Here is a 14047-nt window from a genome sequence, read left to right on the forward strand (position 1 = left end):
TCCTAGTCCCTTTAACACTTCTGCCTCAGTTATGCTAAAGTTATTTAAAACTGGATAGGAACTGGATGACATGTGGGGCATGTTGTCAGTATCTTCCTTTGTAAAAACTTGTGAAAAGTAATCATTTAATATATTTGCTATTTTTTTTTCTTCCTCTATGATTTTGCCATTTGTATCTCTTAAACATTTAATCTCCTCTTTGAATGTTCTCTTGCTGTTGTAATATTGGAAAAACATTTTGGAATTGGTTTTAGCTCCCTTAGCAATGTTTATTTCTATTTCTCTCTTGGCCTTTCTAACTTCCTTTTTGACTTGCGTTTGCAGTTCTGTGTACTCTTTCTGCGTACTTTTTTTTGGTCCTTTTTTAATGCTCTGTAAAGTGCCTTTTTTCGCTGAAATTTTTTTTTAATTGATCTATTAAACCATTTTGGCAATTTAGTTTTACATTTAGATTTGTCTACTTTAGGGATATAATTGTTTTGCGCCTCTAGTACTACATTTTTGAAGAACAACCATCCTTCTTCTGTGGGTGTTTTCTCTATTTTACTCCAATCTACTTCTGTTAGTCTCTGTTTCATACCTTCATAGTTTGCTTTTCTAAAATTGTAAACCTTAGCTTTAGTCTTTACTTTTGGGGATTTAAAAAACACTTCAAATGAGACCATGTTGTGGTCTGAGTTTGCCAGTGGTTCTCTGACCTCTGTTTTAGTTATTCTATCTTCGTTATTTGAAAAGACTAAATCAAGGCATGCCTCCCCTCTAGTGGGTGCCTTCACAAATTGTGTTAGGAAGCAGTCATTTGTCATTTCCACCATTTCTATTTCATCCTTCGCGCTACCCACCGGGTTTTCCCATTTTATTTGGGGGAAGTTGAAATCCCCCATTAGTATGGCTTCTCCTTTGCTACACACATTTCTAAGGTCATTGTATAACAGATTATTGTGCTCACCATCTGAATCTGGCGGTCTATAGCATGCCCCTATTATTATGCCCTTTGAATTTTTGTCCGTTATTCTGACCCATATTGATTCGGTTTTATTTTCTTTGTCCAGGTTTAACACCTGGGCTTCAAGACTGTTTCTTATGTATAGCGCTACCCCTCCTCCTCTTCTGTCCTGCCTGTCTTTCTTATACAGTGTATACCCACAAATATTATATTCGTCCCCATCACTCTCAGATAACCACGTTTCTGTAACACCTATCACATCATAGTTACCTGTTAGTGCAGTAGCTTCAAGTTCTAGAATTTTGTTTCTGATACTTCTAGCATTTAGATAAATACATTTAATGGTTGTCTTACCTGAGTTGTTGTTCTTGTTTTGATGCGGTCTCCCTTCTGTTTTTTTGTTGATTTCTCCCCCCTTCCTTTCTAGTTTAAATGCTTCCGAACCTGCTCGAGGATCTTTTCTCCGAGTAGACTAGTTCCCTTGTTATTTAAATGCAGTCCATCCTGTCTATACAGATAGTCCTCGTTGTAGAATGTGGTCCAATGATCAAGATAGGTGAAGCCTTCCCGTGTGCACCAAGATGCAATTTCTCCTTTCTGCTTCGAAACTGCTCTGTACTTTTCCACGCCTGTACTTCTCCCACTCGCTGTCGCTTCCACTCGCTGTAAAGGTAAAGTAAAGGATCAGCCACTATGAAGGAAGGTCCGCTTGAGTCTGGTGCCATAGTCGATAATAAATATGAATATACAGAAGGATTTGAAGTGAAATATATATATTTCCCTTTCAATTCGAAGCCCTCTCCCCTCGGTGACCCCCTCTTTTGCTTCTCACGATTGATGCGGAAAGACGTCTCTGTGTTGCATTAAGCCATCTTAATACCCTCTCGTAAGACTCTGCCTGTGCTACTTCGGTACCACAGTGCACAGGGTGTCCATTGTCTCGCTTTACCGATACAGGCTAGCGCAGCGGTGTGGCACGGTGCCTGGCACTGCACCGTACTCGGTGCACGTGGTGCACCGAGTACAGTGCTCTATGCACATGGTATCTATTGTTGCATGGTACGCGGTGCACGTAGTACTCAGTGCTTTTAGACCCGGTGCTACAGGACACTCTGTGCCCACAGTGCTCGGTGCACGAGTGGTTCCGTTTCAATGGAATGACAACCATAACCGAATGGGAGAGCCCTCTCTGAGTGAGCATATATAAAAAAGCTGCCCTGTCAGTAGCATACTGACATTTTCTCTCTCACTTCGACCGTGCTTCTACTGCTGACTTCAGGCTTGAAAAACAGCGCCCAGCCGGCCCAGATTGACTTATCACTGGTGAGACTATCTTTGGCGCCGTGTAGCCCTGCACCGACCTAGGCACCGACAGCACTGCTCTACGATGCCGTCCCCAGCCCCAAGTGACTCGACCACGCTACCCATCGGCACCAACCTCAGCGCCGATTAACTCGGCACCGACCACCGACCACGCTGTCCCTCGGCACCGACCTCGACACCAATAGACGCGGTACTGACCGCTTGCACCGACAGTGTGTTCTCGACGGCGAAGCCGATATACTCTGTGCTTATTATCAGCCCACTTCATCCACACTCTCTGGGCACCAGCACCAATTGGTGCATCCTCAATGCCGACACAGACGACTGTTATTTGGTGCCAGTTTATTATACTCGGCACCGACTCGTCGCTTGGCACAGCCCTCGCCATGTCAGTGCACTCCACTGGATCCTCTGCTGGCTTCCACAAGTGCGACCAGTGCACAGCAAAGCTCCCCAAGCAGGACAAGCATTTGACCTGCGTCAGGTGCCTAGGGCCAGACCACGTGGCCAGGACACTGACGGGCGAGGTGGGCTGCTCTCCCTGCTGCAAGTTCTCAAGAATAACTCAGCGCAAGAGAGCAGCCCTCTTCCCAGCAGAGATTTTAAAGGCGATTGATTACACCTGAGCTAATTTAGGATTGCTATTACAAGGGGGGTGGGCACTTATCTAACCAAGCTATTTCAGTTTTTATTTTTAATTAATTTTCTACAAATTTCTATAATATTTTTTACATTTGAAAGTTGTGGGGTAGGATGTGTAGATAAATGAAAAAAAAGCATTCTATTGCATTTTAATTCCAGACCATAAGGCAACAAAAGGTAAGAATTTTCAAAGGGGGTGTAGACTTTCTATGGGCACTATATACACAATCTTATATAAAGAACCACCTTATAGACTGTGTTAACCATAATTATTTCCTGAATGGCTCCTCAAATACAAATCATTCATTTAAATTTATTTTAATATTTTAATAGTTTATATACTTTTGTTCACAAAGTAAAATTATTTCAGAATATTAAAATATACATTTTTTCAAATGTAAAAATGATTTCAAAATATTTAAATATATTCTGCAGAAAGTAGTTAAAAGAAATATATTTCAATTCAAATTTGCAATTAAACAAACACAAGCCTGGGATGAGCTCATGGTTGTTGATGAGGTTTTGTAATGAGGAGCGTGCTTGAGCGACATGTTGGAATTAGACACTGATGATGGTGAACAAGGACAGGAGTTAACTACAGATTTCAGGATCATCATTAGACTTCAATTACTGTCACAGTTACATATTTGAAAATGTTAAAACATATTTAAAGCTATTCTACACCTTTACATTTCTTCAAAATATCTGTAAATATCTTCATATAATATTTTTTTTTTCCACAAAAGATATTTAAATAAATGGATAATGGCAGACAGACCCTAAAGCGTATATAAAAAGTGAATATCAGTACAAATGTCAACTAATTACAATAATTCAATGCAAAATATCTAGTCTGAAGTGAGGACTGAGTGCTGATACTGGATCACACTAGTAGCAAGATAGCGAACAAGCAGAGAGAAATGACTTTCTTATCTTATATTCTTATGTTTTTTTTTTTTATTTGAGTCTGATTTTCATGTCAGTGTACTTGTAAGAATAATTGTATCCTTTCCCAGACTTCCAGTTAATTCCATCTGCATGGGTTTCATGGGGTCCATTTTTATAAGGACCGTTCAGATTGGATTTATGGCAGTCATCATACCACCAGGCTCCTTTATAATTATCAGGACAACGGTGTGCAGTTAGGTCATGATCCTTAGTAGAAAATGGCATGTTGTTGTGATACGTTAGAGAGTCACCTGGGGACAAAGCAAGAGTCAAAATGAAATACATGTTCCAGTGAAATTCAGCACCTTAAAAACACATTAATTCAGCAAGACTCTGTGAATCAGGTGCAATATCTATAGCCCTTTACCTGAAGCGAATAATTTATTCCAACATGCTACTCATATTGCCTTTGTGTGTGTCCGATATGTGATTGCGTACAGTAATAGGAAGAAAGATTTAAGTTTTCACTTAGAACATGATCAATCAACGAATCTAAAATACATATGTAGTGTTTACCAAAGTGTTTTATCCATTAAAAAAAAGAATTTAGCTGGGAACAATCCAACACTTAGTACAGACGTCACAGTGCTAAATACTAATACTACTACTAATAATACTAAAGTATTATTATGAATCTAGAGCATTGCATTTTGATTAAATCATTTTCATAGGAAGTAAAGATGTATTATCAAGGAGTATTGGGGATAAACAGGAAATAAAAACAGAACTTACCAGCAGTACCACCTGTAAATCCACCCAGGAGGAGTTTATAGTTCTCAGATTCCCCCAAAATTTGAAACGACTCATATTTTGCAAAGGTTTTTACATGTTCAAAGTCTTCAAAATCAATGCGTAATTCATGAGAACCTTAAAGAATAACAATACTCAATGATAGGAGCAAAGTGCACCCAACTGCACTGAACAAGAGGCTTTATTGAGGGGTTCTGGAAATAAGATCACCAAAACAGATTAGTTTGATATTATGCAAGTTCTGTTTAATTCAGTTTTTCCCACAGGGCTGCTTCAACAAGACTGGATTTCTGAACCTGTAAAAGCTGAACTGAAACCACACTGAACTCCTCTGCCAGCCAATCTACTCCCGGTGTCTTTACTAAATGTACAGATTGACAGAGATCAGCTGCATGGCGTTTAGATTAGGACTGGCACATAGTCAGCAGAGATCCATCAAACAAACTTGCCAAAATGAATTTACCTGTTGTTGTTAATAAATGAATGTTCTCATTTCCCAGCCAAAACTCTGTCTGCTTGTAGCCAAACCCTCTCTTGTATGAATTCCAGTCCTGAAAGAAATCCACTGATCCATCCATGCGTCTCTGAAATACCTGCAGTGGCATCAATAACAAGTTTGAGAAAGAAGTGCAGTGAAATACATGAATGGACAAATTAATACAAATTGATTAAATATTTTGAATGAATAAAAGTCACTCATCAGCCAGTGGTTTCTGAACCTATTCAAAATGGACACACTTGAAAAATAGGGGGTTGTTTTAAATTGGACCCCTGACCACAGTTTGGAAGGAAAGAGGGAAGAGTTTGTGAGATCATCACTTACAAGCCAGCCTCCTCCGTCTGTGTGCATGTCACAGAACACACTGATGGGTTTCTTGCTGACTGTGTACACAGTGTACCAGCCACTCACTGTGTTCCCTTGCTCCAGCAGCTCCTTACAGTTCATAGCACCTGCAGTGTGTCAAAAATAAACAAGCTGTTTTTAAAGTCCTGGTGCAACCTTGTGGGTTGAATGATATATCATCATGAAAGATGGTGGTTATGTTGAAGCCTAGAAAGTTGAACTATTGTATTGTGTTACAACTTTATGAAATGTGCTTGCATATGCTGTTTACAGTTTGCTTCTATCAAGTTAAACTTTAAAGCTGCACAAGGACTTATAAACCCTTATAAACAATTATCTTGGGATGTTGAGCAAGGCTGTGACCTGAGAGGCCGACTCGCTAGGGACACACGCAATCAGCAGTGCTGTTAGGTACAGGGGGACAGTGCTGTTAGGCACAGGGGGACAGTGCTGTTAGGTACAGGGGGACAGTGTTGTTAGGTACAGGGGGACAGTGTTGTTAGGTACAGGGGGACAGTGCTGTTAGGTACAGGGGGACAGTGTTGTTAGGTACAGGGGGACAGTGCTGTTAGGTACAGGGGGACAGTGCTGTTAGGTACACGGGGACAGTGTCGTTAGGTACAGGGGGACAGTGCCGTTAGGTACAGGGGGACAGTGCCGTTAGGTACAGGGGGACAGTGCCGTTAGGTACAGGGGGACAGTGTTGTTAGGTACAGGGGGGCAGTGCTGTTAGGTACAGGGGGACAGTGCTGTTAGGTACAGGGGGACAGTGCTGTTAGGTACAGGGGGTCAGTTCATATATTTGTTCATATCTCTTGGTTGCTGTTAGAATAGTCCGGGTGCCTTAGATAAAAGACTACACTGGTGAACGTGTTTAGTAAATCAACTGCATAATCTTTTTAATCTCCACTCACCTGTTTGAATTGGGCATAGACAATCTCCCTTTTCCCCTGTGGAAAACATGAATCAAGTTACTGACAGTTTGATGAAATGTTAATATTATTTACACACACTTACAGTATCCTTTTTGTACAGTTATATTTGATTGGTATTGATTTAACTAACCATAACTAAACTATCTATGATAATGATTACTGATAAACTATGTTACTATTTCAGTAATATAATATATATATATATATATATATATATATATATATATATATATATATATATATATATATATATATATATACGACAGGCCACATTTAAATTAAGACAAAACCAGAAACTTTTATTGTGTATATATCTGCAGTGTAATATAGTCCCAAATTAAGAAATATATTGCACATGTTCGTTTATTGTGAATTTCTGCATCAAAGTGCCATTTCACTAGAAAATAGATGGCTGAGCACAAACTGTATGATGGGTGGAGTTTCAAATTACACTAAGGAAGTAAGGGCAGCTGATAGAGACTGAAGCTGGATTGTGAAGTGAGTTTTGTAATATGCAAGCATTTATTATAAAGTTTACGCATATTCTAGTATGTTTTCAATCTTTTGGATCTCAAAATATGTTTTTGTTATTTGTCAGACACCCTCACGTCCAAGTCGTGCCAAATTAAGTTGACGATCGAACCAGATTTTATCCACCAGTCCGACCGCGGTGTCAGGGGACAGTACCTCAGTTTCCAGCAGATGTTTAAAATCCATGCCTGTAATTCGGCAGGTCGTGTCTGGCCTTGTCAATACCTGCTTTTCTAAGACTTTTCCTGACTGACATGATTACATTACTGCTGGTTTTAAACTTGCTGTCAGCAGAGATGTTAAAACGTCTACTGTTAAAATATGTATTTAGTCCAGCTCAGCGTTATAAAACTGGAGACTGAATAATGGTCCTTAGTTTAACTTGCACTGGCATAAAATTCTCTTATATTCTTGAGATTTTTTTGGATTTATTTCCATAAAATGAATGTCCGTATTTTTTCTTTAAGTACATTAACCAGCCCATGCTGTAGTTTTTTCTCAGTCTTAGTTTTCTTCTATTTCATTTAGTTGTTCCTTATCAGCTGTTGTTTCTGTTCCTGCTGGTGCTCTTATTTTATTTATTTATTTATTTTTTCAGATTTTGTCATGGAATTTGGAATGTAGTGTGAAGCAGCTCATTAGCATGCAAGCCATGGTATACGCTATATATATATATATATATATATATATATATATATATATATATATATATATATATATATATATATATATATACACACACACACACACATACATATATATATATATATATATACACACTTTATATATATATAACACATATATATATATATGTCAGTACACTACTATAACAGTCATGTGATGCTGTTTAACCAATTAGAGGTGGTTATTTTTCCAAGCCGTGTTATAAATATACATATAGAACAGTTTTACCTTTGGCTCCCGCTGGGCCTGGATTTCCAAAGGGTCCAGAGTCGCCTTTTACTCCTAAAAACACACAGAATAAAATAGTTCAGCAGACAGACCTCCTGCTACTCTCTCTGGACCTCCAAACACGCCTCTGTTCAGGACGATCGTGAAACAGAAGAAATGTCGACATGAAGGGAGGCCTGAGAGGACTTGAACAGTACGCCTGACGCCTCTTCGGGAAGAATTGAAATGTGACGATGTGCAATTTTATACAATTCATGATTCTGTTCACCTTTGTCACCAACTGGACCCATCTTCCCTGGTACTCCAGGGTCTCCTTTCACTCCTATAAAAGAATACAAGGCATTTTAGAAGTACAGCCGCTGCACTCTGCCGGTACACAAGATTAATCAAGAATAGAATCACAATAGAATTGAATTACAAGAATACTAGATGAAACAGTGTTACCGTACCTTTACCCCCCACAGGACCCTGATCCCCTTTACTGCCTGGGGCCCCTGGAATGCCATTGGTCCCTGGCACCCCATGAAGTCCTGGACACCCCTGGAGGAAAGTCAGCCTCTCATTGTCATTCAGACCCACCAGCTTCACCTCTGGAACACAAGAGAGGATGCAGATTCAGAGAGGAGAGCAGGAGGAGCCACTCAGGAAATAATTATGCTTCTAACATATACAAGACTTGTACTGTGATTCTTGAAATATATATTTTTTGTAATAACTAAGTCGCCCTGGGTGAAGGGAGGAGCATCTGCTAATAAATCTGTAATAATCATAATAGTAACAGTAATTAATCTTATCATGTGAAGATTATAAATGATAAAAGCTTAAGTCTTCAAGCCAAATTTTTTGTTCGTTGCGACTATACCATTTTAAAAAAAATATATATATATATATATATATATATATATAATATATACACACACACACACACACACACACACACACACACACACACACACACACACACACACACACACACATTCTACACATTTTAAATTTTCTTAAATAACATTTACATTGTAAAAAATATTGAAATATTTTCAAATAATATTTATGATATCAAAAATATTTCAGTTGAAATTATTAATTTCCCCAGGTCTGGTTCAAATACATAATATAACTTCTCTTGTATAATCACTAAATCAATAAAATGATATTGCAGTGAAATGTGTACATGAAGTGACATTTTAAATGCAGTGACAGTTCTTACCAGGGCAGGTTTGTTCAGCATCGTAGTGTGAAGTACAGCAAAGTATGAGTAACAGACTCATCATTGCATTCGGGAGCAGCATTCTCCAAGCCTCTTTCTATTGTAGGTTTGTAACACTGTGAAGTTCACTCTGGTGAAACACTGTTTTTATACTCAAGATTGCCTGATCTATTCCGATTCCTGAAATATTTCTATTTTTGGTATAGTTTAAATTGAACCTGATGTCCTTGTCACCTCTGGTGATGGTTGATCGGTAGGGTCATTTTTCTTTATCGAAGTTCAATGTACACTTGCAAGAAAAGAAAAAAAAGTAAGTTGCGCAAAACTCTGGACAAAGTCAAAACAGCACAAGTTTTATTTCTTTAAAAACAACAGCTCTTGTTCCCAGGCACAGGCAAGAATTGACAGAAAAGAAATATCACAGTGTATATATAGTTCAGATCTACATTCTGTATGCACTTGGAACTTCACCATGTACCTGTACGTCACTGATCATGTTCTCTCTCCTCCAATCCGCTCCTCACCCTCGCCTCGGACACCTGCTGTGCATGCGGTGTTCAGGAGGTAGATGCTTGTTATTGTACTCTGAAGCTTGTTTTTAAATAATCAATATCTGTTTAAAAAAACAAGTTGCCCAACAATCAACGGAACACAGCTGTTTCTACTATCCCCTACTCCCATCCTTTCTCAGTCACGCTACACATGGTTTCAGAACTTTACTTCACTTATCTAACCAACCATCTGGAATGGGCTCTTCCTGTAAAGACAATCATTTGCGGGGTTTACATGGACAAGCACAGGTTTCTCTTTTCTCTTCTTGCTTGTCTGTTTCAGGAAATTCAAGAAATCAACAACCTATCAGACAAGAGATTCTTCTGCATGTGAAATGGAGTGGATAGTCAAACACTGCGAATGCCTTCAAATAACATCATCTGAAAATACTCCCTAACCTGGACCCTAAGGGAACAAGGGAAAGGGGGTGACCCAAAAAACACGTGGAGAAGAGACACTGAGGCAGAACTGAAAAAGATGGGGTAAAAAAAGAGAAAAGATAGCCCAAAGTCAGGTCAGCTGGAAAACATTTGTCGATGGCCTATGCTCCTCTTAGGGCAATAGGCATAAGTAATCCCACCCTATGCCAGCCTCCTCCCACCAAGTAAAGACATCTTAAGTAATTTAGGGTACAAAAGGGACACTGCTCCCTAGGATTGGAGATCACTGACATAGAGAAAATAGATTTTTTAAACTGCATTTCCCAGCATGCCTCCATTGGGACTGGTGGCAGAGGTCCATGGGAAATGTAGTTTTTTAAGGGAAGTTTATTACATGAAAATATATGAAAGTGATGTAACTCAGGGGTGGGCAATTCTGGTCCTGATGGGCCGGTGTCTATCATGGTTTTTGTTCCAACTGTTTCCTAAATTGATGGGAATAAGAGCACTCAAGTGTCCTCCGAAACATTGTCAAGATGGTTCCAGAGTCTAGTAGTGTTAAAGCAGCCTCTCCTTTGGAATACTCCCTGAATGTTTTTTTATTATTATTATTTGTAAAACATAGATATAGATTATATTTATTAAGAGATCAATTCTGTTGTGATCTCAGCAAAGACTAGGGTTTGCTTTACCTTTGAGAATGAAAGATAACAGACTGAAGTTTGCCAGCATGACGCAGGCTGCTGCTGGGGAGATGAATGCTAGCTCCAGCGAACTGAAGCACAGATATTATCAGCCATGTCTTGCGTGGGCTGTGTGGTGAGGGAAAGTGTGCACAGAGCGAGCTGCCCACCGCTTTGCTGCTCTTGAGACGAAAAGCAAGTGAGACAGGAAACCTCCTGATAATATAAAAAAATAGTAATGAAAAATGGTGGCGAAAAACCTTTAAATTTCTTTAAAAAAACTATTAAGACCTTCTGTAACACCTCACCATAGCCTACTCATCTACTGAGTAATACATTGTTTTGTACATGCTTGTTTTTGTTTTTTTTGTTAAGAGCCTTGAGATGGCTGAAGGCGCTATAAATAAAATTTGATTTAAAGTACAAACTAATATGTATAATTAACTAAATTGCTATTGCACTAGTAATAATATTACACAGCAGGTGAATGTTGAATTAGCATGCTCTCTTTATCCCGCTACTTCTCTTACTAACACTCCACAGGCCGTAGTGACTTAACATACTGCCCCCAAGTGGTGGTATGTACAAAATGCATAATCAATTCCAAATACATAACATTTCCTCCTGACTTAATTATATTGTTAACAGCTCAACAAGAACTTTTTTTATATTTTAAACATTATTACTATGCTAGAGGTAGGGGGTAGACTGCCCCAGGACCCCGAGCCAATCAAGGTATCTGAGATTCCTGATTCTTTAAAACCTCAGATGCCACATCTGGCTTCAACAACAAGACGGGAGCGAAGCTTGCCGCTGAGAAACAACAATGCTGGAGATTCCATTGTTGTTTCATAGGGAGTGTTCTGATAGGTCAGCTAGAAATCAATTTCAAAGCGTGTTTTGTGGTTTGCACCAAACATTCCACTAGACCATTTGTGACGGGGTGATACGGAGCACTGTGGATATGCATAATGCCATTGGACTTCAAGAAAGTTGCAAAATCACTTGAAATGAGCTGAGGTCCATTGTCACTGAGAAGCTGTTCAGGAATACCATAATGGCTCAACAGTCATCACAGCACTTGAATGTTTCTTTCTGGTAGTAGTCGTGTCCATTACTTGAATTTCTGGCCACTTTGAGTGGGTATTAACAATGACCATATACACGTGTCCCTCAAATGGTCCTGCAAAATCAACATGAATGCGCTGACATACCCGGTGCTTTCTGAATACACTGACAGGACATACATGTCTTTGCTTGTTGCTCAATTTGGGAATCAATTCTCGACACCAAACATAGCTTCTAGCCAAAGCTTTCATTCTTACAATGCCAAAATGTCCCACATGTAGCTCTTCCAAGACATGCCTGTGCAGGTTCGAGGGGACTATCACACAGATGCTCCACATCAAACAACCTTGTTGTACTAAAAGTTCACTTCTTCTGGTGTAGAATGGTGACAACTCACCCTTAATGTGCTCATTTGCAGCAAAACTCCCCTTCATAACGATCTCCAAGACTTGAGACAGTATGGGATCAACTTTGGTTTCCCTCTTGATTTTAGAACTGTTGATGGGCAATTTCTCAATCTGGTTGATTTAGAAAATATCAACTTTCTTGTTGTGAATTACTCATAGAGGTAATCTCTAGAGCCCAACTGCATTACCATGCAAAGCTGCTTTCTTGAACTCGATGCAGTAGTTGTGAGATGACAGCAAAAGAGCCCATCTTTGCATTCTGGCTGCAGCGAGTGGTCGGTGAGGAGAGTGAATTCACGACCATAGAAATATTGACGGAATTTGTGGACTCCAAACACAACACTCAAGCCAGTCTGATGCATAGCTGCAGGTCATAGTGGGTGAATATGTATGTGGGGAATTGGATAGTGTTCCATACGAAGAACAGGATTAAGAGTCACTTTGAAGTCTTCACATATCCTCACCTAACCGTCCTAATTCACTACTGGTACTACTGGTGTGGCCCAATCACTACTCTTTACAGGTGACAAAACTCCAGCCTTTGTTAGTCGAATCAGTTCAGACTCCACTTTGGGTCTGATAGCAAACAGAACTTCATTGTGCCTAGCTACCCTGTGAATATAGGAGCATGTTTTTGCAACACTGTTTCTAGGGTGTTCTGACTACCTTGATTAACAGTCTTAATCTCCTGACAGTTGAAACATATTTTCTTCAGCTAGTCCCTGCCTAGAGTAAGGATAGTTCCCTTTAATCTCATACAAGGGAAGCCATGCAGTTTGTTCATTCAATTTATTCATTCAGTTTCTTCAAGTAGACTGAACCCTTGTTATTTAAGTGCAGTCCGTCCCATCTATACAGATAGTCCTCGTTGTAGAATGTGGTCCAATGATCAAGATAGGTGAAGCCTTCCCGTGTGCACCACATCTTCAGCCATGTGTTTTGATTAATTATTTCCAGCTGTCCATATGGTCCTTTGCAAGGTGCCGGTAGTATACCAGAAAATACCACAGTTTTGGTTTTCTCTTTTAATTTCCTTCCTAGCTCTCTTAATTTGTTTTGCAGGGATTTTAGTCTGTCTCTTCCAATGTTGTTTGTACCGATGTGGACGACTACTACTGGGTCCTCTCCTGTTCGTTCTAGGAGCCTGTCCACGTTCTCAGTGATGTGCTTGACCGAGGCTCCCGGAAGGCAGCACACTGTTGTAGTAAAGGGGTCCAAACTGCGAATTGAACTTGCTGTGTTTCTCAATATGGAGTCCCCAACAATCATAACCTCCCTTCTTTTTGCTGTCTGGTTACCACTGTCAATAGGGTCCTGGATGTTATTCATTCTCTTGTTGTTGGTTCTGCTCATCAAAATTCTGAAGTGAGTCAAATCTGTTGGTTGTTTTGATTTCTGGTGGTTGTGTTTGAGGAAGTTTCTTTTTTTCCCTGCTTCTGCCTACCTGAACCCAGCTGTTCTGACCTTCTATCTCCCTGGTGGCTTTCAGTCTGTTAGGGGTGATGCAGACTTCCATGAATTGTGGGTGTGCCAGTTCCTCAAGATCCTGTTGCTGTCTCACTTCTTCCAGCTCCATTTCTAGCATACTTACTAGTTTATGCAAATCCTGGATCGCGCGGCACTTTACGCACACTTGGTTTAGCTCTGCCATGATGTGGGCATAAAACCTGGTCCATCAGTCTCTGAAAGGCAGCGGGCGCACCATGTAGCCCAAACGGCATGGTTTTAAAGTGGAACAGCCCTTCTGGTGTTGAAAATGCGGTTTTCTCTCTGGAGCTGCGGGTTAAATTTGCCAGTATCCCTTCGTCAGGTCCAGAGTGGAAATAAACTTCCCTTTTCCCAGTCTGTCTAAAAGTTCGTTGACCCGAGGCATAGGATATGCATCGAACTTAGCAATAGCGTTCACCTTTCTGAAATCC

General features: G+C 39.9%; 1 protein-coding gene across 1 annotated transcript; it reads right to left on the reverse strand.

The window, feature by feature from the left end:
• Nucleotides 1-3352: 3352 nt before the first annotated feature.
• LOC121303882 (ficolin-1-B-like) lies at nt 3353-9420 on the reverse strand. The gene is made up of 9 exons (XM_041234738.1): nt 9039-9420; nt 8281-8421; nt 8100-8153; nt 7832-7885; nt 6368-6403; nt 5433-5560; nt 5073-5202; nt 4592-4726; nt 3353-4110 (listed from the first exon to the last, which is right to left on the reverse strand). Exons 1-9 carry the CDS (start codon nt 9118-9120, stop codon nt 3869-3871), a joined length of 1002 nt encoding a protein of 333 aa, XP_041090672.1. The 5' UTR covers nt 9121-9420; the 3' UTR covers nt 3353-3868.
• Nucleotides 9421-14047: the final 4627 nt, after the last annotated feature.

Source organism: Polyodon spathula, chromosome 35 (assembly GCF_017654505.1).
Source record: "Polyodon spathula isolate WHYD16114869_AA chromosome 35, ASM1765450v1, whole genome shotgun sequence".
Lineage (NCBI taxonomy): Eukaryota > Metazoa > Chordata > Actinopteri > Acipenseriformes > Polyodontidae > Polyodon > Polyodon spathula.